The sequence below is a fragment of the Echeneis naucrates genome, chromosome 21, assembly GCF_900963305.1.
Source record: "Echeneis naucrates chromosome 21, fEcheNa1.1, whole genome shotgun sequence".
Taxonomy (NCBI): Eukaryota; Metazoa; Chordata; class Actinopteri; order Carangiformes; family Echeneidae; genus Echeneis; species Echeneis naucrates.
Genome location: NC_042531.1, coordinates 7668710 through 7692504, shown reverse-complemented (window position 1 = coordinate 7692504; position 23795 = coordinate 7668710). Strand labels below are relative to the sequence as shown.

General features: G+C 41.5%; 4 protein-coding genes, 1 long non-coding RNA gene and 1 other non-coding gene across 9 annotated transcripts; 3 read left to right on the top strand and 3 right to left on the bottom strand.

Annotated features, from left to right (window-relative positions):
* Window positions 1-172: 172 nt before the first annotated feature.
* On the bottom strand, window positions 173-3065 carry rpl24 (ribosomal protein L24). The gene is made up of 6 exons (XM_029530606.1): window positions 3023-3065; window positions 2822-2897; window positions 2018-2128; window positions 732-868; window positions 495-558; window positions 173-300 (listed from the first exon to the last, which is right to left on the bottom strand). The coding sequence occupies exons 1-6, from the start codon at window positions 3025-3027 to the stop codon at window positions 220-222; spliced, it is 474 nt and encodes a 157-aa protein (XP_029386466.1). The 5' UTR covers window positions 3028-3065; the 3' UTR covers window positions 173-219.
* On the bottom strand, window positions 1476-1660 carry LOC115035308 (small nucleolar RNA SNORA23). Its single transcript, XR_003840338.1, has one exon. It is a non-coding gene; the product is annotated as a small nucleolar RNA SNORA23 (small nucleolar RNA).
* Window positions 3066-3564: 499 nt separating the features above from the next.
* cep97 (centrosomal protein 97) lies at window positions 3565-8139 on the top strand. The gene is made up of 11 exons (XM_029530343.1): window positions 3565-3641; window positions 4135-4277; window positions 4428-4586; window positions 4708-4809; window positions 4909-5022; window positions 5144-5310; window positions 5423-5587; window positions 5698-5879; window positions 5991-6642; window positions 6810-6885; window positions 7030-8139. Exons 1-11 carry the CDS (start codon window positions 3605-3607, stop codon window positions 7507-7509), a joined length of 2277 nt encoding a protein of 758 aa, XP_029386203.1. The 5' UTR covers window positions 3565-3604; the 3' UTR covers window positions 7510-8139.
* LOC115061825 (uncharacterized) lies at window positions 6729-9697 on the bottom strand. Its single transcript, XR_003842359.1, has 3 exons — window positions 9543-9697; window positions 8399-8536; window positions 6729-7523 (listed from the first exon to the last, which is right to left on the bottom strand). It is a non-coding gene; the product is annotated as an uncharacterized LOC115061825 (long non-coding RNA).
* Window positions 9698-9879: 182 nt separating this feature from the next.
* nxpe3 (neurexophilin and PC-esterase domain family, member 3) lies at window positions 9880-18882 on the top strand. 4 transcript variants are annotated; one of them, XM_029530515.1, is made up of 6 exons: window positions 9880-10170; window positions 13713-13890; window positions 14359-15140; window positions 15545-15615; window positions 15725-15940; window positions 16041-18882. In XM_029530515.1, exons 2-6 carry the CDS (start codon window positions 13798-13800, stop codon window positions 16601-16603), a joined length of 1725 nt encoding a protein of 574 aa, XP_029386375.1. In that variant the 5' UTR covers window positions 9880-10170; window positions 13713-13797; the 3' UTR covers window positions 16604-18882. The 4 variants fall into 4 exon arrangements, with proteins under 4 accessions (XP_029386375.1, XP_029386376.1, XP_029386377.1 ...); XM_029530516.1 differs by having other exon boundaries at window positions 9880-10181; XM_029530517.1 differs by having other exon boundaries at window positions 9880-10210; window positions 15728-15940.
* A 1341-nt stretch (window positions 18883-20223) lies between these two features.
* On the top strand, window positions 20224-23152 carry cnga4 (cyclic nucleotide gated channel subunit alpha 4). Its single transcript, XM_029530792.1, has 6 exons — window positions 20224-20282; window positions 20370-20476; window positions 20645-21228; window positions 21420-21665; window positions 21830-21995; window positions 22368-23152. Exons 1-6 carry the CDS (start codon window positions 20239-20241, stop codon window positions 23117-23119), a joined length of 1899 nt encoding a protein of 632 aa, XP_029386652.1. The 5' UTR covers window positions 20224-20238; the 3' UTR covers window positions 23120-23152.
* Window positions 23153-23795: the final 643 nt, after the last annotated feature.

The following is a 23795-nucleotide window of genomic DNA, read 5'->3' as shown; positions in this document are numbered from 1 at the left end:
AGTTGTTTAGATGCTGAGTGATGTTATCTTGTTTGGGGGAAAAAAAAAACAAAACTGAAAATTACTGCTTCAGTGTTTTTACTCTGTGGAGCGTGAACTTATATTGACATAACTAATAAGGGCCTCTGTATGATTTTGTTACACTTATTTTCAAATCAGAAACCACACAAACTATGGTTAACCACAATTTTATTCACAACCAGAAAGGATGAAACAGGTTTAGCGTTTTCCACCGACACGGGGTGCGCTGACTTTCATGGGCTTGGCAATCTTGGTTTTCTGTGCAGTCTTGGCTGCAGCCTACAAAAAGGAACAGAAAGTACATTTACCATTAAAAACTGCTCAAGCATCTAATAATCTAGTGATCCTTACAAATGGCAAATTACTTTGTCAATGTGCAGTTAAGCCTTTTTGAACCAGGTCAAATGGTGTAGCGCTTGCTAACCAGCATAAAGCCCTTATTTAACCCCTGAAAATGCAACAGGAGAGCGTACCTTTGCACTTGGGGCAGCAGGCTTCTTGGCTGCCTGCTTTGCCTTCTTGGCCTCCTTGGCAGCTCTGTGAGAATAACAAGAAACAATACAAGTGTGTAAAATTTCCTTTGAGCTATCACAAAATTAAACAGTAAATTATCTGAGGACTTGAAAAATTTTGTGTTTTCATCCAAGAAATTAAACTAAATACTCAGAAAAACTCTACATCAGGTAATATTTGTAAAGCTGCTGTCATACCTGATGGCCTGCTCCCTCTGGGCCTTGCGGACCTCGGGCTTCTGGTTCCTCTTGGCCATGATCTCAGCCAAGGAGGCCCCAGTGATGGCCCTCTGAAATTTGACTGCGCGGCGGGTGCGCTTCTTTGTCACCTCTTCCTGTTAAAATACATGATGTGGGGATGAGTTTGTAGCCCAATTAAATTTAGTTCACAGAAAACAGGCAACATGTCCAACCCTGCCCTAAAGACAGGACCAGGTCCATCCCACAACTTCAGTCTAGTGAAAATGTCTGCTTCAAGCCTCCTGTCATCACTGTAGGTATTAGAAACTGTTTCCTGATTAATGAGGGGACCACACAACCCTCTTCAATGAAACTTTAAAGGAGATATGTACTGTATTGAGAATGTAAACTTAAAAAAAAAACAAAAACATTTTTTTCCAAATGAAACTTAAAAGAAGCAAATCCACTCCTTTAGCACAGTAACAACAATCAGGAGTATGGACAAAGTTCTGAATCATCACCAGTTTGTGATTTCTAATACCTCACACTTAAATAGTAAATGATAGACATTGCCTATTATCTTTGTGAGCTCCTTAACAGGTGCCACATAGACTTAAACCATGTGATATATCATGGCAACATCTAAGATGCTTTTCAGGAACAAACTTAATTCTAACATGAGCTTAAAAAATAAATCACCATTAACTGCTGGTCACTGTAAAGGAGCCTGTCTGAAGATAATCCTGTTAAGTGTAATAGGTAAAATGTTGGAGAATTTGGAGGCTGGCCGATGGTGAGAGGTCTGAAAAAAAGAACGTCAAGGGCCAGTACTATGATCTCCAGTTGTTCTATGGCTACAGGTGTGGAGTGAGCATTGCTACCAAGACTGCAAAACACAATCCAGCAACAGCACATAACACAGACCAACACTGTGCACACCATTCACCTGCAGCCAAACTGAAATGTGTAACCCAGGAGGAACCTGTGATAGCACGTGTTTTATAATCTGCGCTAAAGTACGGTTTCACAAAACCACACAATCTGTGAAAGTTATCCACCATGATGATATCCAGGCAACATTTACACATTTTCATCTCTTAATACAAGTACAACAGCATATAACAAGAAAGGATCATACATCGAGTCAACAATCAAACATCAAAACCAGCGCTGATCTCACTACCAACAAATGCTAGTCAAGATGATGATACTGACCGCTACCTCAGCAGTACCAGATAGCATGTACATTTTTTTTTTTTTTTTATAAACGCAGACACCTCATTGACTCACACACAGTTACTTACAGACTGGCCTTTCTTGTGCTTGCGTCTGTAGAGCACAGTCCAGTTGATCTGTCTGGGGTTCCTCTTGGCCAGGAAAGCAGACTCGCATTTGGCGTTCAAAAACTGGAACACCTAACGAAGACAGAAAACGAAACTCAGTTACCTCTTACTTACTACACATTAACATTCAAAAACAATTGCCTTGCTCACTCATTTCCCTCAACACTTCATCTTCATCTAGTGAAGGAGGCAATTGGGAATTCAGCCTAATGAGCATTCTGATGATTTTGTGACATCTGCAATTTGTATACAAAATCAGTTAATGCATGTTGAAGCACTCTTGAATACTACTTGAAAAGACATTGTAAAGACCCAATTACTGCAGCTCTTACATGCAACACAATAAAATAATGTAACTTACACATGGAAAGCAATATAAGCAAAATGGTTACCATGCTAAATGAGTGAGGACTGTCCCAACTTCGCTCTCACTTTAAGAGCCAAGAGACTAAAATCCCTATTGTCTCATAACTTGGCTCATTGTCAAGCTTCCGAGTTGAGGACAAATGTTAAAAAGCTGATGTGTCTCTAATTAAAACGTAAACACTGAATGCTTCACCCAGGCTGTCAGCTAACATTAGCAGGTTACAGAGGAGCCAGCTGAGCCGACCAGGCCTCTCCGCTGACTGTTGTCACTGTACTAATGTTACAGACAAACCTGAGGACACGTAAAAGACGGGAAGGTGGATTTAATGGGGCCAACTGTGAACCGCTTTATGTCTGCGGACACAGCTCACACAAGCCGCTCTCGGACGCTGGAGTTACCTTTCCGTCTATCCTGGCGTATCGGCGGCCATGGCCGGGGTAAATTTTATACCCGCTGAAACTGCACAACTCGACCCTGAAATGGACAAATATCAGGCATCATTGATAGAAACGTATATAAATACAAACTCGATGTGGGTATCACCGGTAAAATGTTTATTTTAGAGTTAGATGGCGTTTGATAGTTCTCCGTTTACTCACTTCATGATGGCTACGAGAGGGCACAAAACCGGAAAGGAAGATGACGGAAACGGAAACACAACTAGGAGACTTCAAATGAATTTATATAAACGAATAAAAGGGGAATATTTGTGGCGAGTCAACACTTAGTTTTAGTCCTTCAATTATTACCTGCATATAGAAATAAATTTTTAATAATAATTTTTCACCAAGTTGATACTTGACTCATTTTAACATGAGGTGGTAGTCTGAAGGTTGCTAAGCAAACAAATTAACATGTATGACACATTTTTTATTTAGAGAAGCAGTCTTACTGAACAAAACAGAAATATCAAACACCACCTGTTTGCCGTTTTGTTGTCGGGGTTTTTGATCAAACCTCTGGCGGGTTTCAGCAACACAAGCGCGCCATCGGAAACGACGGCAGTTGTAGTCTTTTTGTACCACAAAGAGACCGCATCGTAACGAATGTGACACTTTATATAGACTACATTTCCCACAAATCTATCGGGCAAAGCCAGTTGACAAGTGACTTGTCACTTCCGGTCTCCACAGACTGCGGCTAACAGCGTTAACGCTGGGTGTTTTGTCGGGGAAAACAGGATGGGTGTATCAGATTTACAGTTTGATACAAATGCTGGCAAGTGACCCCCCGGTTATTTTTTGTCACAGAGAGCAATTATCTACGTTAATTTAGTCTTAGATATTGTGAACCTTTTATCAGTAGCTAACATTAGCTAGCGTGCATCACCGGTGCTGCCATTAGCGAGCTGCCGTTAGCAGATCAAAGCATCCTGTGACAGACTGACAGTCCTGTAATGTTTCACAAATATTAAACATCGGATAACTCATTTTATGGTATGGTCTGCACATTGTGTTGACTTTGTCTGCCATTTTTGGTTGTAGGAAAGTCAGATTTCATATCTTCAGAAGTAATAGTGTCGCCAGATATAATTACACCATAGTGTATTTCATTTGTTGTTTGATAGATGTGTATATTTTGATGCGTCTCTCCCACCCCTGCGTTTAAAGCTCTTGAGTGTTTGTACGCTTAGTCACATGTGTTATGACCAAACTTAGAGTTGTTGTGGTTTTCCAGCCTGTTTAATCTTCTCCTTCCTCTCTCTTCTCAGGACCTGTGCTGGATCTTTCGGCCCGGAGTATCCAAAAGCTGGATCCCAGTTTCACCTGCTCTGAAGACACTCACACTCTCATCCTGGACCGTAACCACATCATGAAACTGGACCACCTGGAAAGGAGCCCAGGCCTTCAGCAGGTAGTCATCACTGTTTTTCCTCTTTTACTCACTTTTCACCTGCTCAATTTGCTAAATTATAGCATAGGTAATAGTGACTCTGCCTCTGAATGCTATATATAATTTGTATATTTAATAATGTGCTCTAAGTCTTAATCTTTTTCTCTTCAGCTCTCTGTAGCCAGCAACCGTCTGGTGAGAATGATGGGTGTGTCTCGACTTACAGAATTGAGAGTTCTCAATCTTCCCAATAACAGCATTGGCTACATTGAGGGGTTAAGAGATCTGCCTCACCTCAAATGGCTCAACTTGTCTGGAAATAATATTAAGGTATGGGTAAGAGTGATTCTCACCCATCCCAAATATCTTCAACAAAATATCAATACAATGATTAGTTTCAGCAACAATACAAATGTGTTGTATTTTTAACCAAGTGTACATTCTTGCACAGGTCATTGAGCAAATCGGCAACTGTGTTTCTCTTCAACACCTGGATCTGTCTGACAACAGCATATCTACCATTGGTGATCTGGCTAAACTCATAGCATTAAAGGTTAGTGTCTACTATGTCAAAAGCAATCCAAAACAAATCAATGATATAAACTTATAGCACTGTTCTAATTCAGTAATTCACTTTCTGTCAAATTTTCAGACACTTTTACTCCATGGAAACAGCATAACAACACTTCGTAGCGTTCCTGCTCATCTGCCTCCCCATTTATCAATTCTCTCCCTGGCAGAAAATGAGATAAGGGATCTCAATGAAGTAATTATCTTCTTAAACTTCAATCCAGCAATACTGATCTCCACGTAAAATATATTGTCATTGACTAATTTCTGTTTCTTTTTCTTTGGTATTCCCAACTTTTATTCCAATTGCTCCATAGGTGTCATACCTGGCACATCTCCATGAACTGGAACAACTGTCAATAATGAGCAACCCTTGTGTTATGGCAACACCCTCACTGCCAGGATTTGACTATCGTCCTTATATCATGAGTTGGTGCCTGAGCCTGAAGGTCCTGGATGGCTACGTAGTCTCACAAAAAGAAGGGTGTGTTCTTTTATACCCTTCTAACAGTTTTCTTTTCAGGCTCAACATAGCAATAGGATTCTCATCTCTTAATGAATCTGTCATTTATTGTGTTTATTCATCACAATTTCAGTCTGAAAGCAGAATGGCTGTACAGTCAAGGTAAAGGACGTTCATATCGACCAGGTCAGCATGTACAGTTGGTTCAGTACCTCACCACTGTTTGCCCTCTGACTTCATCACCGGCTTTGGAGACGGCAGAAGATGCTAAGCTGGAGAAGATTCTCAGTAAGCAGAGGTAGAAATCTGATCTAACTAAGAGCCTTTTTACCAACAGTATATGCTCATTGATGGATAAATATTTATATGAATGACCTTGTATTTATATTGTTACTTTGTTTCCCTCAGGTTTCATCAAAGGCAGTTGTTAGAGGAGACTTGCAGCAGCTGTCCTAGTCCTCCTCGTCCAACCCAACTTGATGTGGAGAAGCACAGTCCTCCAAATGCCACTCCACAGGAGGGAGCCAGAGAGGTGAAGAAAACAAACATTGCACCAGGACCAACAGCAGTTCCATCAGTCCAGGAGACAGGTAAAAGAACTTTGGCTCTATACCATATTTCTGTCCAGAAATCCAGCCTTTGTGGATGTTCTTTCCTTATTTTAAATTTTTTTTATATTGCTATCTTTCTTTAACTGACAGAGCCAGTTGTTCAGTTCAATACTTGGGTGAGCTGTGATTCTTCCCAAACACCATTGCCAGTGGTTCGCAGCCCAAGGCTCAGAGAGGACCACATCTATTTGGAAGATGTTCAGACAGATGAGGAAAAACTCAATGGAAGCATGCTTTCCACAGAATCCACCTTTCTACCCCTCACATCTGATCTGGAGCCACAAACAATCCAGTCTGACAGTGAGGAGGAGACAGAGACATTTGAGCCTGACTCTCTGGCCCTGAAGCAGCCAGCAAAACCCAAAAAACACTACTCAACCAGTAAACATCAAACTTCACCAGTGCATAGGCAGGAAAGTCGGACTCTTGAAGAGGTTATTTCTGGTGGAGCCGCACATGTTGTCTCTCCAGGGATTAAAGTCAACACACCACAAAATGATTTGGAAACATCCTTTGCTTTTGGAAAAGCAGAGATGAAAGAAGCCCCCAAGCAGGAAGATTTTGGCATATGTGCCAGTAACACAGGTTTGATGGAAGCAGACAAGGCTGCAGTTAGAATACAGTCCTGGTGGAGGGGGCAGTACACTCGCTGCTTCAACCCCATGGCCAGAGAGGTGCGCAGTGAAATCCGCCTGCGCAGAATGCAAGACCATATTCTCTTCCTGTCTGAGAAGCTGGACAGGTAGTAATAAAGTTTTTCGTAATACTGAGTGTTTTTTTGTTTTTGGTTTTTTTTTGTCATTTTTATTTGTGTTACAACAGTGATTGTGCTTTCACATATGATTGCAGATGTATAAATATGAAATTAAAACTTAATTTATTAAAAAGGTAAAACTGATGTGTTTCCAGTGTGCAGAAACAGTTTGAAGAAGAGAGGTTACAAAGGATGGTTCAGGAGGAGGCCGTGAAGTTTCTGTGGAAAGAGGTCAGTTACTTATATTTAGCCCACATTCACTACTACTACTACTACTACGTCACATAATGTTGATGTTTTGTGGTGTCCTTAGATGAATGTGATCCATATGGCTGCCTCATTAGTTTTGAATGATCATTGTTTGTTTATATGTAGCTCCAGTCTATGCAGCATTGGAAGGAGTCTGTGGAGCGGCAGCTGGCTAACAATGCTCAAGTTGTCGCCATCCCTCAAAACTCGTCTCCTGGGCAATGTAAGGCTGCCCCACCTGTTGCCTCTAGCACAACCAACCCACCTACCACAGATGTGTCCTTCCCAGACTCTGGCTTCCAGTCGACAAGCGACCAGCCAGCAGCACAGGAGGACAGCTTCCTGAGCAGTGGGACAGAAGATTCTCTGAAGACGGTGCGAGCGCTCAGCCCCATTCGTAGTGGCTTTGCCAGTGGCAGCGACGGTGTGGACAGTGCAGACTGCAGCCTGCTTGAGCAGTACCTCTCCTCTGTACAGCAGAGGGAGGAGGAAGCTGAGGAGGTGATCAGTGATAGAACAGAAACACCGCAGCCCTCCTCACCAACTTCACCTGGTAAAGTAGGACAGTCCAACTCCCCTTCACAGAAGACAGCTGCTCCCGTCTGAGGTTCAACACCTACCTGGAGTCGGCACACATACAGAACTTCAGAATTTGTGCAAATTGGATATGTAACCCCATTTTAAACATGACAGGAAACTGCACTCATCTTGATTTCTGACCCAAATCTGACTGTGGGGGGGGGGGTAAATAAAATAAAATAAATAAATAAATAAAATAAATAAAAATGAACAACACTGCACTCAAGTCTGAAAACAGAACAGGCTTGAAAACAATACCTTACTGTGAATGTAACTAAAGTTTTTTTTTTTGTACTCACTACATCATTAGCTATTCAATGGACACTTTCCTCTCCATGTGAAGACAATGATTGCGATGTAGCCTAAGAAGGTTTTAGCAACTCAAAAGACATTTTTTAACACCTACAGTGAGCAGGATCCTTTTCCTCTACTGACGCAATGACCAGATATATTCCGTTTGGCAACATCCACTGCACTCTTAATGAACTGCAGTAACCTAGGAGTTTATGAATTAACCATAGTGCACTTGTACACACATGTATGTATTCTACACACTATTTATTGTGTCACACTGTTAATGATTAGAGAAAAATGCTGTAGCATCTTTATGTTCTTAAGAGAAATGTAAATAAATCTGAAATAGTAATTTTCCAAATATTCCTATCTATTTTTACTCTGTTTTCATTATCAAGTACTCTCATTACTTCTGAAATGTTTAATGAATTCAATGACAATTAACAGCTAATTTTCTTTTAACCAGAATCTGTGCCCAATAAAACTGGCAATAAGTAGACGTTAGTTTAAATCAAGGGGAAGAAGTAGGAGAGTAAGCAGTGCCATCCATTATGTTTGACAATTTTTCTGACCGGAGAACAGAAAAATACAAAAATACAATTGGCCCATCCCTCTACATTACTTGCTCGTGCAGCAGTTGAGCTACATCTTTTTCAGCAGGCAATATCCCTCCCCGATCACAACTCATCCAATGTAGACCACAAGGACAGAATAACGAATCCTTCCGCCATGCTGTGCAAATCTCAACACTAGTTGGAAGCTGCAATGTTTAAAAAGTCTGTTAGAAACATATCAGTTGTTCAATTTAAATTGCTGCATGACAGCATAATACTGTTAAGAAAATCTATACATGACTATAATTTTAATTGAATTAATATGTATTGACAATATAATCTTAACTAAACTTTAATCATTTATACATGAATAAGCCTAACAAAAATTCATACCAATAATTTACAATTTCCATAATGTCTCAACTTTCTGACTTGGGATCTTAAATGAGTACACATACTTCTTGTCAAGTATTACTCCAATACAAGTAAAAGTAACTTCGTCCAAATATTACTTAAGTAAAAGTATAAAAAAATACAGGAAAGTAGCTTTATTGTCGTTATACAATACACAGATGTAATTCTGCTACAGACATGTTTATAGCTCAAAAAAACCTTCAGTTAAAGAGGCCCTTCCAGAACTGGTCTCTGGAGGGATCCGGTCTAGTCTCTCGTCTCTGGAGGGGTCTGGTCCGGTCCAGAGGTCTCCAGCTCCGGTCCTGGTGCGGTCTGGTCCGGTCCAGAGGTCTCCAGCTCCGGTCCTGGAGGGGTCCGGTCCGGTCCAGAGGTCTCCAGCTCCGTCCTGGAGAGGTCCGGTCCGGTCCAGAGGTCTCCAGCTCCGGTCCTGGTGGGGTCCGGTCCGGTCCAGAGGTCTCCAGCTCCGGTCCTGGAGGGGTCCGGTCCGGTCCAGAGGTCTCCAGCTCCGGTCCTGGTGGGCTACTGTCCTGCAGGTTTTAGATTTTTCCTGCTCTAATACACCTGATTCAAATGATCAGCTCGTCATCAAGCTCTGCTGAAGTCTGATCAGGAGTCACTCATTTGAATCAGTAAACATCCAGGACCGGATTTGGAGACCTCTGGTCTAGTCTCTAGGCTTTAGTCCGTACAAAACAAGTTTTCTGTGACACAACAAACGGTCTCAAACTCGTGGAGGTCTGTGGGGGTCCGGTCTCTGCTGGTTGTGCTGTGTTACCTGTTGCTGTCTCCGTTACTCACCTTGATTAATAGACTGTCCTGTGTGCTCCGTGTCCAGTTCCTCCTCTTCTTTTATGATAGTACTTCTTGTGATAGATGCAGGATGACGACAAAAAAGGAAGCTGTTCTTCGCTGTTCCGAAGTCTGTAACCTCACGCAGTCAGTTTTATGTTCGCTTGTTTTAATTTACCGACCGAGCGGAACTTAAACAGTCCACAGTCCCCTAGCGTTCACTATGTCAACGTAGACATGACGTAACCCACATCCAGCCAATCAGAGGCTTAGGGGGGCGTGTCTAGGCGTGGTGACAGGAAGCTCGGTCAATTGTTATCCAAAGCGGTTCAGATTCCGGCGACCTGCAGGACATCAGTCTGTCTGTCCCTACTCGGCTCGAGTCGCCGCCTTTTCCGGTCTCCATTAGCCGCAGCGACCCCCGACACCCCCACTTACCCTGCCGTCGGGTTAACCCCCGTCCTAACGCGTGAGCGTTTGTTAACCTCGCGCCCACGAACACTTGGACCACCCAGCGTGCACGTGAGCTCCGGGAAAGCGGTCGGTGTAACTGCCATCGTGTGAAAGGTGCCGGCGTTTTTCCGGCCTCCGGGACGTCACCATCCAGCCGCCTGTCTGCTGTCCCACCGGCCGCTTGGTGAGAGATGAGTAAGATCTGGAAACCAGACCGCCGACCGGTGTGTTCACTGTCTTCACTGTGTCTACTGTGTCTACTGTCTTCACTGTGTCTACTGTCTTCACTGTCTTCACTGTGTCTACTGTGTTCACTGTCTTTACTGTGTCTACTGTCTTCACTGTGTCTATTGTGTTCACTGTCTTTACTGTGTCTACTGTCTTTACTGTCTTCACTGTGTCTACTGTGTTCACTGTCTTTACTGTGTCTACTGTCCTCACTGTGTCTACTGTCTTCACTGTCTTCACTGTGTCTACTGTCTTCACTGTCTTTACTGTGTCTACTGTCTTCACTGTGTCTACTGTGTTCACTGTCTTTAGTGTGTCTACTGTCTTCACTGTGTCTACTGTCTTCACTGTCTTTACTGTGTCTACTGTCTTCACTGTGTCTACTGTCTTCACTGTCTTCACTGTGTCTACTGTCTTTACTGTCTTCACTGTGTCTACTGTCTTCACTGTCTTTACTGTGTCTACTGTCTTCACTGTCTTCACTGTGTCTACTGTCTTTACTGTCTTTACTGTGTTCACTGTCTTCACTGTCTTCACTGTGTCTACTGTCTTTACTGTGTCTACTGTGTCTACTGTCTTCACTGTGTCTACTGTGTTCACTGTCTTTACTGTGTCTACTGTCTTCACTGTCTTCACTGTGTCTACTGTCTTTACTGTCTTTACTGTGTCTACTGTCTTCACTGTGTCTACTGTCTTTACTGTGTCTACTGTGTCTACTGTTTTCACTGTCTTCACTGTGTCTACTGTCTTTACTGTCTTCACTGTGTCTACTGTCTTCACTGTCTTCACTGTGTCTACTGTCTTCACTGTGTCTACTGTCTTTACTGTGTTCACTGTCTTCACTGTGTCTACTGTCTTTACTGTGTCTACTGTCTTCACTGTGTCTACTGTCTTCACTGTCTTTACTGTGTCTACTGTCTTCACTGTGTCTACTGTCTTTACTGTGTTCACTGTCTTTACTGTGTCTACTGTCCTCACTGTGTCTACTGTCTTCACTGTCTTCACTGTGTCTACTGTCTTCACTGTCTTTACTGTGTCTACTGTCTTCACTGTGTCTACTGTCTTCACTGTCTTCACTGTGTCTACTGTCTTTACTGTCTTCACTGTGTCTACTGTCTTCACTGTCTTCACTGTGTCTACTGTCTTTACTGTCTTCACTGTGTCTACTGTGTTCACTGTCTTTAGTGTGTCTACTGTCTTCACTGTGTCTACTGTCTTCACTGTCTTTACTGTGTCTACTGTCTTCACTGTGTCTACTGTCTTCACTGTCTTCACTGTGTCTACTGTCTTTACTGTCTTCACTGTGTCTACTGTCTTCACTGTCTTTACTGTGTCTACTGTCTTCACTGTCTTCACTGTGTCTACTGTCTTTACTGTCTTTACTGTGTTCACTGTCTTCACTGTCTTCACTGTGTCTACTGTCTTTACTGTGTCTACTGTGTCTACTGTCTTCACTGTGTCTACTGTGTTCACTGTCTTTACTGTGTCTACTGTCTTCACTGTCTTCACTGTGTCTACTGTCTTTACTGTCTTTACTGTGTCTACTGTCTTCACTGTGTCTACTGTCTTTACTGTGTCTACTGTGTCTACTGTTTTCACTGTCTTCACTGTGTCTACTGTCTTTACTGTCTTCACTGTGTCTACTGTCTTCACTGTCTTCACTGTGTCTACTGTCTTCACTGTGTCTACTGTCTTTACTGTGTCTACTGTCTTCACTGTGTCTACTGTCTTCACTGTCTTTACTGTGTCTACTGTCTTCACTGTGTCTACCGTCTTCACTGTCTTCACTGTGTCTACTGTCTTCACTGTGTCTACTGTGTTCACTGTCTTCACTGTGTCTACTGTCTTCACGGTCTTCACTGTGTCTACTGTGTTCACTGTCTTTAGTGTGTCTACTGTCTTCACTGTGTCTACTGTCTTCACTGTCTTTACTGTGTCTACTGTCTTCACTGTGTCTACTGTCTTTACTGTCTTCACTGTGTCTACTGTCTTCACTGTCTTTACTGTGTCTACTGTCTTCACTGTCTTCACTGTGTCTACTGTCTTTACTGTGTTCACTGTCTTCACTGTCTTCACTGTGTCTACTGTCTTTACTGTCTTCACTGTGTCTACTGTGTTCACTGTCTTTACTGTGTCTACTGTCTTCACTGTCTTCACTGTGTCTACTGTCTTTACTGTCTTTACTGTGTCTACTGTCTTCACTGTGTCTACTGTCTTTACTGTGTCTACTGTGTCTACTGTTTTCACTGTCTTCACTGTGTCTACTGTCTTTACTGTCTTCACTGTGTCTACTGTCTTCACTGTCTTCACTGTGTCTACTGTCTTCACTGTGTCTACTGTCTTTACTGTGTTCACTGTCTTCACTGTGTCTACTGTCTTCACTGTGTCTACTGTCTTCACTGTCTTTACTGTGTCTACTGTCTTTACTGTGTTCACTGTCTTCACTGTGTTTACTGTGTCTACTGTCTTTACTGTGTTCACTGTCTTCACTGTGTTTACTGTGTTCACTGTCTTCACTGTGTTTACTGTGTCTACTGTCTTTACTGTGTCTACTGTCTTTACTGTCTTTACTGTGTTCACTGTGTCTACTGTGTGTTTACTGTCCTCAGTGTCCTCACTGTGTTATTGTCTGTGTCTACTGTCCTCAGTGTGTTCACTGTCTTTACTGTCCTCAGTGTCCTCACAGTGTTTATTGTGTCTGTGTCTACTGTCCTCAGTGTGTTCACTGTCTCCTGTCCTCAGTGTGTTCACTGTGTTTACTGTCCCCTGTCTGTTCACTGTGTTCACTGTGTCTCCTGTCCTCAGTGTGTTCACTGTCCTCACAGTTTTTATTGTCCTCAGTGTTTAATATAAGATAAGATAGTGCTTTATTTTTCCCACTCACGGGAAATGTATTGTTACAGCAGCAAATCCAGCCTGTGTTTCCTCAACATTCATTCAAGAGCGGCGGGCCGCCACTGTTGGAGTTAATACACTGTTAATTACGCACGAGAGCACAACCTTGACACAATGACAGCTGATTGGTTAAATGGCATGAAATGAGTCAGTAACAAAAAAATTAAGTTTCTTGGTTTCTAAACAGGTTATGTCCAGTTGATCAGATATGAATATCTGCTGGTTTGAATTATTTCTTATTTTCAGCAGGGTTTTGTCAGCAGTTCAAAAGTTCAAAGACCAAAACATCCAGGAGAAGGAAATACTAAACCACTATTGGAACAAAGGATGTCAATAGGATGACTCAAAACTGTAACTTCTAAAGCTATAACTAAGGGAAAATAAATTTTTAAACAAGTGAAACTATGACATATATAGCTCCATAGCCTTTAGCAGAAGGGCCTGCAGTTAAAATTATGCGTTTGGATGAAGTTCTGTTTATCCTCAATGAACCATGAATTTCCTGCTTGAACAATGATTTGTCGTTTTGGCTATAGTTAGAATATGTTCAACTTTTCCGTTTTTCTCTCTTCGTCTCTGACAGTGTCTATTCATCACTTGCAGGTGCTGAGGAAATAATGCCATCATTGCTGCAGTGACAGCAGAGAGAGAAGCAGGGCCTGATCATGGGAGACAGAAGGAGGTCATCATGTGCCGAAATCTGTCCAAATATGCCCTCATCTTCCTCATCCTAGCTCTGTCTGGTCTCATCTTTCTGCTGCGCAACATCCACACTGTGGAGGTGAAGAGAGAAATGGGTTACACATAACCCTTTATTACGTGCTTCCTTGTGGATATAATCATTATTGCAGTGATCATTATATGCATATACAGTAGATAAGAATTTTATCTACATTAAATATAAAGATAAAAAATTACGTAAATGTGTCTCAAAGAACATCTGTTGTTCTGTTCTCTATTCATTTAGTTTGATTATTGTTGCGATATACCAGAGAAAAGGGAGGGGTTAGGACTGGAAGGGCTTCCGGTGTAAATAATGCAGCCAAATCAACTATGCAACTTAGAGCTGACTTGCGACCCCAAATAGGGAAAAGCCAAAAGAAGGAGAAATAAATTATAATAATTGCTGTAATACAGCAGGCCTTTGTTAACATACATTTATTTGTACTGCACTTAGTTACATTGGGTAACAAAAACTTTTGTTTTGTCAGTATTCTTCTACCAGTCAACCCTCCTTTTTTCTCTCCAGAGCTGGAATTGCCACACGTTTTCAGCCCTCTACCAGCTTCAGAGCAGGATCCAGTCATCCTTCGTACACATCAATCTCCCCACATTTTATAACAACCGCACCTTCTGCGCTCACCTGGGTCAAAAACCCTCACCTGAAGATGAACTGGAAGAGCGTTTCCTGCTGGACTCTATCACATGGCCCACGCCTCCACCTCATGCTGCACCAAATGCCTTGCGGCAGACAAGTGACCCTGTGCACAGCCTGTTTGCCATCCTTCCCACCAAAGAGGGAAGAGAGTGGCATGTGGGTGACCAGCTCGAGGCCCTTATCCAAATGCATGACTTCCAGGGTCGCCCCAAGCGCTATGGCGGGGATTTCCTTTTGGCCAGACTACACTCTCCAGAACTTGGAGCAGGTGTAGCAGGAAAAGTGCTCGACCACCGAAACGGATTTTACTCTGCTGTGTTCCCTCTCCTCTGGGTGGGACCGGCACAGGTTGAGATCACGTTGGTGCACCCCAGCGAGGCAGTTTCTGTGCTCCGACGGCTTAGGGAAGAACGTCCAGATCGGGTGTTTTTTAAAAGTCTGTTCCGTCTCGGTGTAATCTCTGAAACTACTGTGTGCAACATGTGCCTGCCCCCTGATCAGCAGCCGTTGTGCAACTACACCGATCTTTACACAGGGGAGCCCTGGTACTGCTACAAGCCTAAGATGCTCAGCTGTGACACCAGAATCAACCATGCCAAAGGAGGCTACCTAAAACACCTCATCACCAACAAGGAGGCATTGCTCTTCCAGAGGTTAGTAGTGTTAAAAGAGATAAATAAGACGAATTCTTTTGAAAATGAAATTGTTCAGTCACTCTATTGCAGTGTATGTTGATTCCTAACAATGAATATGAGCAATGGATTTTATTTTCTGAATCCAACATTGATCTTCCTGCTTTCAGAAATATATCCTGCTGGTTCATCAAATGTGTATAAATCCACAGATGAAAACTGTCTCACTTAAAAAAAAAAGAGAGAGAGCGAGCGAAAGAAAAGAAAAAAATCTACATATTTATGGTCTATTTTACAGGTTTCTGTTAGTCTCTATTTTTTTTTATCAGATTTGATGCCATTAACAAAAATATAATAATAGCTACGCTCTATAATGTTTAACCTTTTACGTTCTTTCTTTCTTTTTTTTTTTTCTTTTACCTTAGTGGTGTAAACATCAAAATTGAAATACATGCTTCAGGAACCGACAGAATCAATGTCCTGCCACCAAGGAAAGGTAAAGTGCACCCACAGAAAAAAAACTATTTGTTTGAGATTGCGCATATTTTGATTTATTCCATTAATTAATTTTTATCCTCTTTTGTCGTCTCACTTGTTAAATAAAGTAGAGGTAGAAAGCAGCAGTATAAAAGAAGAACCCATTAAGGTTACCCCATCTGGATATTACTACGCAAACTCTTGGAGGGCATTAGGTGGCGTTACAATGCGGCAGTTCAATGAAACATCAGCCATCACTCAATGTTTAAGGAACAAGGTGATCAACATGTACGGTGACTCCACAGTCAGGCAGTGGTTTGAGTACTTCATTGCTTTCCTACCAGGTGAGGGTTCTCTTCCTTCTCTCATATTTTATCTGTGTACTCTGCAATGTGCCCTTTGCCTCCTACCTACTGGATCATCTATTTATTCCACTCTCCCCAGAATTGAAGGAGTTCAACCTTCACAGTCCGAAAAATGTTGGGCCTTTCATGGCAGTGGATACCACCCATAACATTCTCTTGAAGTACCGCTGCCATGGCCCGCCCATCCGATTCTCCACCGTCATGTCTAGCGAGTTGAGGTACATTTCAAATGAGCTGAATGGCCTCACTGGCGGTCCCAACAGTGTTGTGGTTCTCAGCATCTGGGCCCATTTCAGCACCTTTCCTGTGGAGATATACATACGACGGCTGCGTCACATTCGGCAGGCTTTGCTAAGACTTCTGGAACGAGCACCAGGAACGCTCATTGTGATCCGATCAGCCAACCTGCAGGCCTTGGACCAAGAGGTGAGCCTGTACAACAGCGACTGGTACTCCCTGCAGCTGGATGAGGTGCTCAGGGCCATGTTTAAGGGAATGAATGTTCTTCTGGTTGACGCCTGGGAGATGACTGTAGCACACCCTCTTCCCCATGCCCTCCATCCACCCCCAGTTATTGTCAAGAACATGATAGACCTGTTGCTGTCTTACGTCTGCCCCGAGAAGAAAAATACACAGCAGTAGAAGCCCAGAGAGAAACTAAAAAGTTCACTGTGTAAATCTACCAACAGCTCTTTCATTTATTAAACTCTGATGTGTTCTGTGAAGCTACATGCCCTTTAAATTCCATCTTCCCTGAGAGTTTTGCCAGTGTCGTTGTACTGATCTCTGGTTCATACACGCACACAAACATAGATTTATATCCCCAATGCCAAAGACATTGGCAGCTAAATCAATTAACCCGCCAAAGCTTTTTTTGTGTGTGTGTATATGTATATACGCAGCACTTTGCCTGCAGAGCTTTTGTTTCCTCTCTCTGACAGTGAGCGTAACTGCACAAAGCTCTTCAACTGGGAAAAGTTATACAATTGTGATTTTTATTTCCACTGCTCTCCCAGATGCTTTCTTGATTTTTCCACCATTACACTTAGTTGCTGTAGACTCAACTTTGCTGACATGGTTGCGTCGATCCTTAACTCTGCAAAACTGACCATTTCTGGTTGCCAGCATGAGACTGTGGTAATAGACTTAACTACTTCAGGCTTAATCAGCATTGTGTAAACTCATTGGTCATGGTTTGAATGTAAGACATTTATATGTTGCACTACATTTATTTGTTGTCCTTGCTTGGAGTTTGATATCTCAGAATGTTGGCAGTTGGCAGTTTGAGCACCGTCTGTAGGTTTTCATTTGTTGATTATCTGTGTTAGAGGGGAAACCTTGTTTTTCTTGTTTACTCAGGCTGTTCATCATTAGAATATGTCTAATTTTGAGTGATGTTACCACATGCAGTAATTAACTTGTCAAAAATAATAGCTTTACTTAGTGTTTAAAATACAACCATCATCTAAAAAATTGTCATAACATCTTACATATGGGTATCGACAAGCTTTATTTCATTTAGATTTAGTTTGTTGTCTATTGATGACTTCTATGACAGATCTGCCTCTCAGCCTTTCAGACCCAACATGTTTTAATGAGGTTTGGAAAAGGTTCGCACATCAAGTCAAACACTGGCAGTGATGTGTGCACTTGACCTTGTGACAGTGTTACCTTTACAGTTCAAATGACTCTTTTGTATTAAACGTGAACATGTACTCAGACAAAATAATTTTTCATATCCAGCATCCATTTTGGGTTTTTCTATATGGGCCTTTTAAATTGAACATAATCAAGCTCAGTCGTGTGAAGATAACAGAGAGATTGCTCTAGCAAAAGGAACTGGGGGATACAAAGCTTACTTTGTATTTGATTCCATCTCTGACAATGATCTGTTCCACTTATTCTTCAAAATAACTGAATTTCTGTCATGTATTTGGTGTTTTGCTTTTCTAACATCAAAGGGACCAGATCACGACTGCATATTGTCTGAATTACATTACCATGTGCTCACTCAAACTGTGGGCTAGAGCCAACAGCATGGTGACATGCCTGAAGAATGATTATATGCTATCACAATATCAGTATTGTATCTATGCTCTGAATATGGCACAAGATTTAATAATTGTGTCTTTTATTTGTTTGTTTGTTTGTTTTTTATCTATATTTCTAAAGAGGGCTGGCTAAGAGGACACACTAAAAAGAGATAAATGTTTTCTCTAAAGCTTTGGAGAGCAGATGCCTTGCAGTGACATTGAGCGAGCATGGCAACATGATATCATCTCCTACTGTGAAGGGTGAACCATATTGCTGCAGCTCTCAACAGCATATAATGAGATTTTAGTGTTATCACCTTGCTATGTAGAAAAATTGAAATGGAAAAATTTTGAAAAAACAGGAACATTTTGTTTCTAGATCTGTGATTCACAAGTTTGCAACATCGTAGCACATTCATTGGTGTTGGGAATGCAGAGAGCTTCAAAGGCCACAAGAAATAACTTTTTTTCTGTGAAAGTATAAAAGGTATTTGATTGAACCTTGAAGAGGTATTATTTTGGACATTGTCTCTTATTTTTTGATATAACCAGGTCTTTTATTATGATATTGTAATGTACATGCATAGCATGCTAGTTTACATTATTCACTTTTGTTTGTATCATAAAAGTGGTAGATGGGAAGAGAATCTTAATCTGTGTCAAAAAGGCAAGAAATGTTTTACAAGAGATAGAAAAAAATTGATGTTACCTTTTTAGTAAGGTACCTCTGCAAGTGAAGTGAAAGTTTGTTTCATGTGCTTTATCTCAGAGTGCTTCACTATATGAAGGCAGGGGTACAAATAGGGACGTCCTGCTCAGCACAATACTGTATTTTGGTTTTCTTTATGTCCAAATTGACCGTATCAATGTCTGTTTATTCATTTTTTTTTTTTATCCTATCACATTAAAATAAACAAACACTGAAAACCATACTCCCTTACTCTAGGCTAATGTTGTTTTGACTGTGGATGAGTGAGGAAAAAAAAAGTTTGTTTGGCCTGGGAGCCAGCTAGCACGCCTCGATCCCTGGTTTGACATGTCCCACGTGACTTTTCTCGTGTGTCCTGCAACATGTCAGGTTTAATGTGATGGGTGACGTCATGTGTGACATGTTTATTTCATGGTTTAACTTTTTGAGTCTGTCTTCTCAGAGAACACAAACATACAAAGCCATTAATTGCAGTGTTGGTTAAGATAAACTAAGTAATTGGACAACTACAGCTGTCACCATTTATAAACAAAAAGTTAGTTTGAAAACATGTTTGACTAAAGCTTATCCTGAATCTAGAAATCACAGAATCTTCAATTGGACTGCACGAGGGTCAGTGATGGTAGAAGTAAAAATGTATGTACGGTACACTGTTGACAGGGAGGGCTCTGTTCTCTGGTGCAGTTGGATACTGCTCTGGTTTTCAAGGGGAAGGAAGAATTCTCAGAGGACACATGACATCTGCTGTGCTTTCCTTCCATGGAGACCAGCATCACCAGGGAGGGGTCAGGAGCACCTGCTTTGTTGTTAGTCATCAAGCCATCAAGGTTGTTTGAATAATTGTCTATGAAAGAGCAATGCCTGTTCAGAAGGGAACAAGACCAAGAGCAAGGCACACTGTCAGTTAGGAAAAAGGTTTGTGTGACGCTAAACTTAAGAAAATGGATAAACCTGGTGATACTACTTTTCGAGGTAACCAATGGCAGAGACTCTTCAGGTGGCATCGGGGGCAGAAAGTTAATGAGGAGGGAGAAGCTGCAGTCAAAGATGACAGCAAACATAATACCATCCTGGATCTAAAGCTGAAATTTAAGTGAGTAATTTATTGTTGGATAAAAATGTTTTAGATCCCGACAAAGAGTCTCAATCCTTCAGTAAATGGGTTGAAGTCATTCTAACCATTCCATACTGCTGACCAATTGAACACGTATTGTGGTTTGAAAATGAACGTCTTGCATCAAGCTAATTAAATCAACTTAAACTCCTTTTTTTTTTTTTATGGATGACAAGAACATTTCTTAAACTGCGTAACCTTAAAAAAGATATAGTTTGGCAAAAGGAATGATCTATAATGAATTAACACTAAAATCATGATACATAGGTGAAAACATTCAATGGCATTTAACAGCAGCATATAACATATATATATATATTCTCAAGTATTTCCTTTCCCTCTGTCTCATCATTGTCATTTCAGTTGGAAGGAGTGGGTGGTGGATCCTGCAGATCAGTTTTATTATGTTTGGCTGCAGGTTATGATCTTTCCCATTGTCTACAACTGGGTGATCATCATTTTGAGGTAAAAGAACATATTGGATTTCAAATAATATACAGTACATTACATACCTGCACATGTAACTGGATTCAGTCATTGTTGTTTTCTCAGGACCTGCTTCACAACAATTGCACGGAGCTACCTTCCTGTGTGGCTTACCCTGGACTATGTGTCAGACCTTGCGTATATATTTGATATGGTTGTCACTGTTCATACAGGTAAATATCAATCATATCAATCATAACATTGCTACCTTCACTTGTGATCTTTAAGCGTCAGCTCTTCAAAATAAGGTTGATACTCCCTAAGGTTAAGCCGTTCTAGTCTTTTACAAAATAATGTACCGCGGATAACCATCTTCCTTCTCTCTGTTCTTCCCTCTCCAGGTTACTTGGATCAAGGCATCCTGATAAAAGACCTCGCTCAGCTGAAGAAGCGATACCTAAACTCTAAATGTTTCTTAAGGGACCTTGCATCTTTGCTGCCCACAGACTTGCTCTACTTTGTCTTTGGCATCCAGACTCCGATGGTGAGGATCAACCGCCTTCTGCGTCTGCCGCGACTCAATGAGGCCCTGGATCGTATGGAGACAAGAACCTCCTATCCCAACACCTTCCGCATCTCCAAGCTCATGATTTACATCTTTGTGTTGATCCACTGGAATGCCTGTCTCTACTTTGCACTCTCCAGCTACATTGGCTTTGGAAGTGACAACTGGGTCTATCCCAACATCACCCGCGCAGAGTTCGCCTCAATGCGCCGTCAGTACTTCTACTGCTTCTGGTTCTCTGCCCAGATTTTCACCACAGTTGGAGACACCCCGTTGCCAAAAAGGGAAGAGGAATACTTGTTCATGATTGCAGACCTCCTCATTGCTGTGCTGGTGTTTGCATCAATTGTTGGCAATGTTGGTAATGTCATCTCAAGCCTCAGGGACCGTGATAATGTGTTCTTCCCTAACCATGAACTGGTAAGTTGAAAGACTGTCAGGAAAAAGACATTTTGTTTCTGAAATTTGTTCTCTTTCTATCACTCTGAATTTTTTTGATGACACAAAATAAGCCAAAAGAAATTAACGTGAGGCAGATTCGTGTTTGGCTTAGATTAGGATAACATTTCATCTATATTGTGGACAACAAAGCTCTTCCTTTCCTTTTGCAGGTGAAGGCATACCTACGTAGCCATAACATTAGCAAAGAGCTACGACAGCGAATTGACAACTGGTACCAGCATCTTTACATCAACAAGAAGATCATGAAAGAGAATGAGATCCTGCAGCAGCTGCCCTTACACCTGAGGACAGAGATCGCTGTCAGTGTTCATCTTCCCACGCTCTCCAAAGTCACCATCTTCCAGAACTGTGAGAAAAGTTTGCTGGAGGAGCTGGTGCTTAAGCTGACACCTCAGGTCAGGCAGACAAGGCTCTTTGGACTAATTAGGATACCTGTCATTAATTTCTCCCACTGTTAAGAGCCTGCTCATACTCAGTAGCTGTATTGCTTAGTTCATTTTGTAGATATGGTTTCATTTGTTTAAGGATGAAGACATGATCATGTGCTTTTCTTGCGCAGGTGTTCAGTCCAGGAGAGTATGTGTGCAAGAAAGGAGATGTGGGCCATGAAATGTACATAATCAAAGAGGGAAAACTGGCTGTTGTAGCAGATGATGGAGTCACAGAGTTTGCTGTGTTGACTGAAGGGAATTTCTTTGGGGAAATCAGTATCCTCAATATCAAAGGTCAGTAAAAACATATTTGTCAATTGATGCAGGTGGTGAAGGAACTTAATTAATTCAACAGTGTGAAACAGTGGCCTCGACAATTCAATTGCTTGAGATGCTTCAGTTTGTGCTGTATACAACTTTAGGATATATGTCTGTAATGGGTCTGCAATGATGAAATGTATTTATTTTAATTCTTATGGATTATTTCAGGACAATACACATTAATCAATATGGCCATCGATGAACCGCTGTTCATTAACTGGGGAAGATTTTATTTAAAAATAAGGTTATCAAATAAAAATATGGGACAGTAAGATTATTAACTGATATGAGACACAACTGTAGATTAGTAACACTTCAATATTAATACTTTACAATTCCTTTTAGGCAACAAATCAGGAAATCGTCGCACTGCCAACATTCGAAGCATTGGCTACTCTGACCTGTTCAGTCTGACCAAAGAAGACCTCACAGATGTGTTATCTGAGTTTCCTGCAGCCAAACATCTCCTGGAGGAGAAAGGCAGACAGATCCTCACCAAGATGGGCATGCTAGAGGAAAATGGAGATGGAGAGGTGAAGGAGGTAGAGAAAATTGAAACCAAAATAAAAAGGCTAGAGAGCAACTTGGAAGTCCTGCAAACAAAGCTAGCTCGACTTATGGTGGAATTAGAGTCGAGCAACTGCAAGATGAAGGCCAGGGTGAAGCAGCTGGAGTGGGAGGTGGCAGCACTGCATACTCAGCTGCCAGACAATGGCGAGGAAGGAGCATCAGCATGGGGAAGAGGTGAAGGGGTAGGGGGGGAGTTTCAGTGGGAGCGAGAAGAGGCAGAGGGAGAAGAAGAGGAAGGCTCAGATGCACAAGTGAAAAGCCAGGGACAGGAAGAAGATACTAATGATGTGACCAAAGAGGGAGATGGAGAAAGCACAAAAAGCACAAAGGAAGATGTAGAAAGGAAGATAGAGGGAGATAAATATGGGCTAAAGGACCCAGAGGAGCAGGAAGAGAAAAATAAAAGAGAGGGTGAGAAAAACCAAGAAAAAGGAGATGATAGACCTAGACAAGGAGATGGAGCAGAAATTGAACCTGACGACAAGAATGAGGAGAAAGAATCAGAGGAGAAGGAAAGAAAAGGCTGAAGAGGACTCAAGGATGTGACAGAAAGGTGAAAGGCTGAAAAATGTAACTAAAATGAAAACTGATAATGAAGTTGAAAAAGAATCCAAGTGTGTATTTTTGTTTCAAAGCATTTGTTTATATTAATAAAATTATTGGAAACCTCAACATCTGTTACTGTAAGGTAACTGTGTTACCCTAGATGGCAGCATTATATCCTCTACTTACCTCTTTCATTCAGTCTAGATGACACTTAAATATGTGGTGTAAAGGAAATAAAATACAACGGTTTGTCTTTGGATGTGCCATTTTTGCAACTGGGTGAGTGACAAAATGTCACATGGTTAAACATGTTAACATGTTCTTGATCGATGAACTATTGAACTATTTTTCCTATTCCATAATCCCTGAGATGTTTGATCAACTCAGGTAAAACTATCTGTAAAAGGTTTTGCAACTTTATATATAATTTTTTAGTAAACCATTGCTGAACATTTTGTTAATGGCATAAAACTAAAAATCATACATGAGCTTGTTTTCTGCAGATCGGGAAGCTGTCAAGAAACCTGGAAGCCAAACATGTTGAATTGTCTTCGTTGGCAGCTGATCATTTTGACCGGATTCATTTGTTTGTAATTTGACTCTCTTGAATGACCCATGAGCTCCTCCAGGGGTAATGTGATGTAACGCGTGTTGCCA

Coding starts and splice junctions, on each gene's coding strand:
- nxpe3 (XM_029530515.1), top strand. CDS start 13,798: ATGTGCCGAAATCTGTCCAAATATGCCCTCATCTTCCTCATCCTAGCT. Junction 13,891..14,358: donor GCAACATCCACACTGTGGAG/GTGAAGAGAGAA, acceptor TTTTCTCTCCAG/AGCTGGAATTGCCACACGTT. Junction 15,141..15,544: donor GAGGCATTGCTCTTCCAGAG/GTTAGTAGTGTT, acceptor CTTTTACCTTAG/TGGTGTAAACATCAAAATTG.
- rpl24 (XM_029530606.1), bottom strand. Junction 869..2,017: donor AGCACAAGAAAGGCCAGTCT/GTAAGTAACTGT, acceptor GTATTTTAACAG/GAAGAGGTGACAAAGAAGCG. Junction 559..731: donor CAGAGGGAGCAGGCCATCAG/GTATGACAGCAG, acceptor TTATTCTCACAG/AGCTGCCAAGGAGGCCAAGA.
- cep97 (XM_029530343.1), top strand. CDS start 3,605: ATGGGTGTATCAGATTTACAGTTTGATACAAATGCTG. Junction 3,642..4,134: donor ACAGTTTGATACAAATGCTG/GCAAGTGACCCC, acceptor CTCTCTTCTCAG/GACCTGTGCTGGATCTTTCG. Junction 5,588..5,697: donor AAGATTCTCAGTAAGCAGAG/GTAGAAATCTGA, acceptor TGTTTCCCTCAG/GTTTCATCAAAGGCAGTTGT.
- cnga4 (XM_029530792.1), top strand. CDS start 20,239: ATGATCTTTCCCATTGTCTACAACTGGGTGATCATCATTTTGAG. Junction 20,477..20,644: donor GGTTGTCACTGTTCATACAG/GTAAATATCAAT, acceptor TTCCCTCTCCAG/GTTACTTGGATCAAGGCATC. Junction 21,996..22,367: donor CAGTATCCTCAATATCAAAG/GTCAGTAAAAAC, acceptor AATTCCTTTTAG/GCAACAAATCAGGAAATCGT.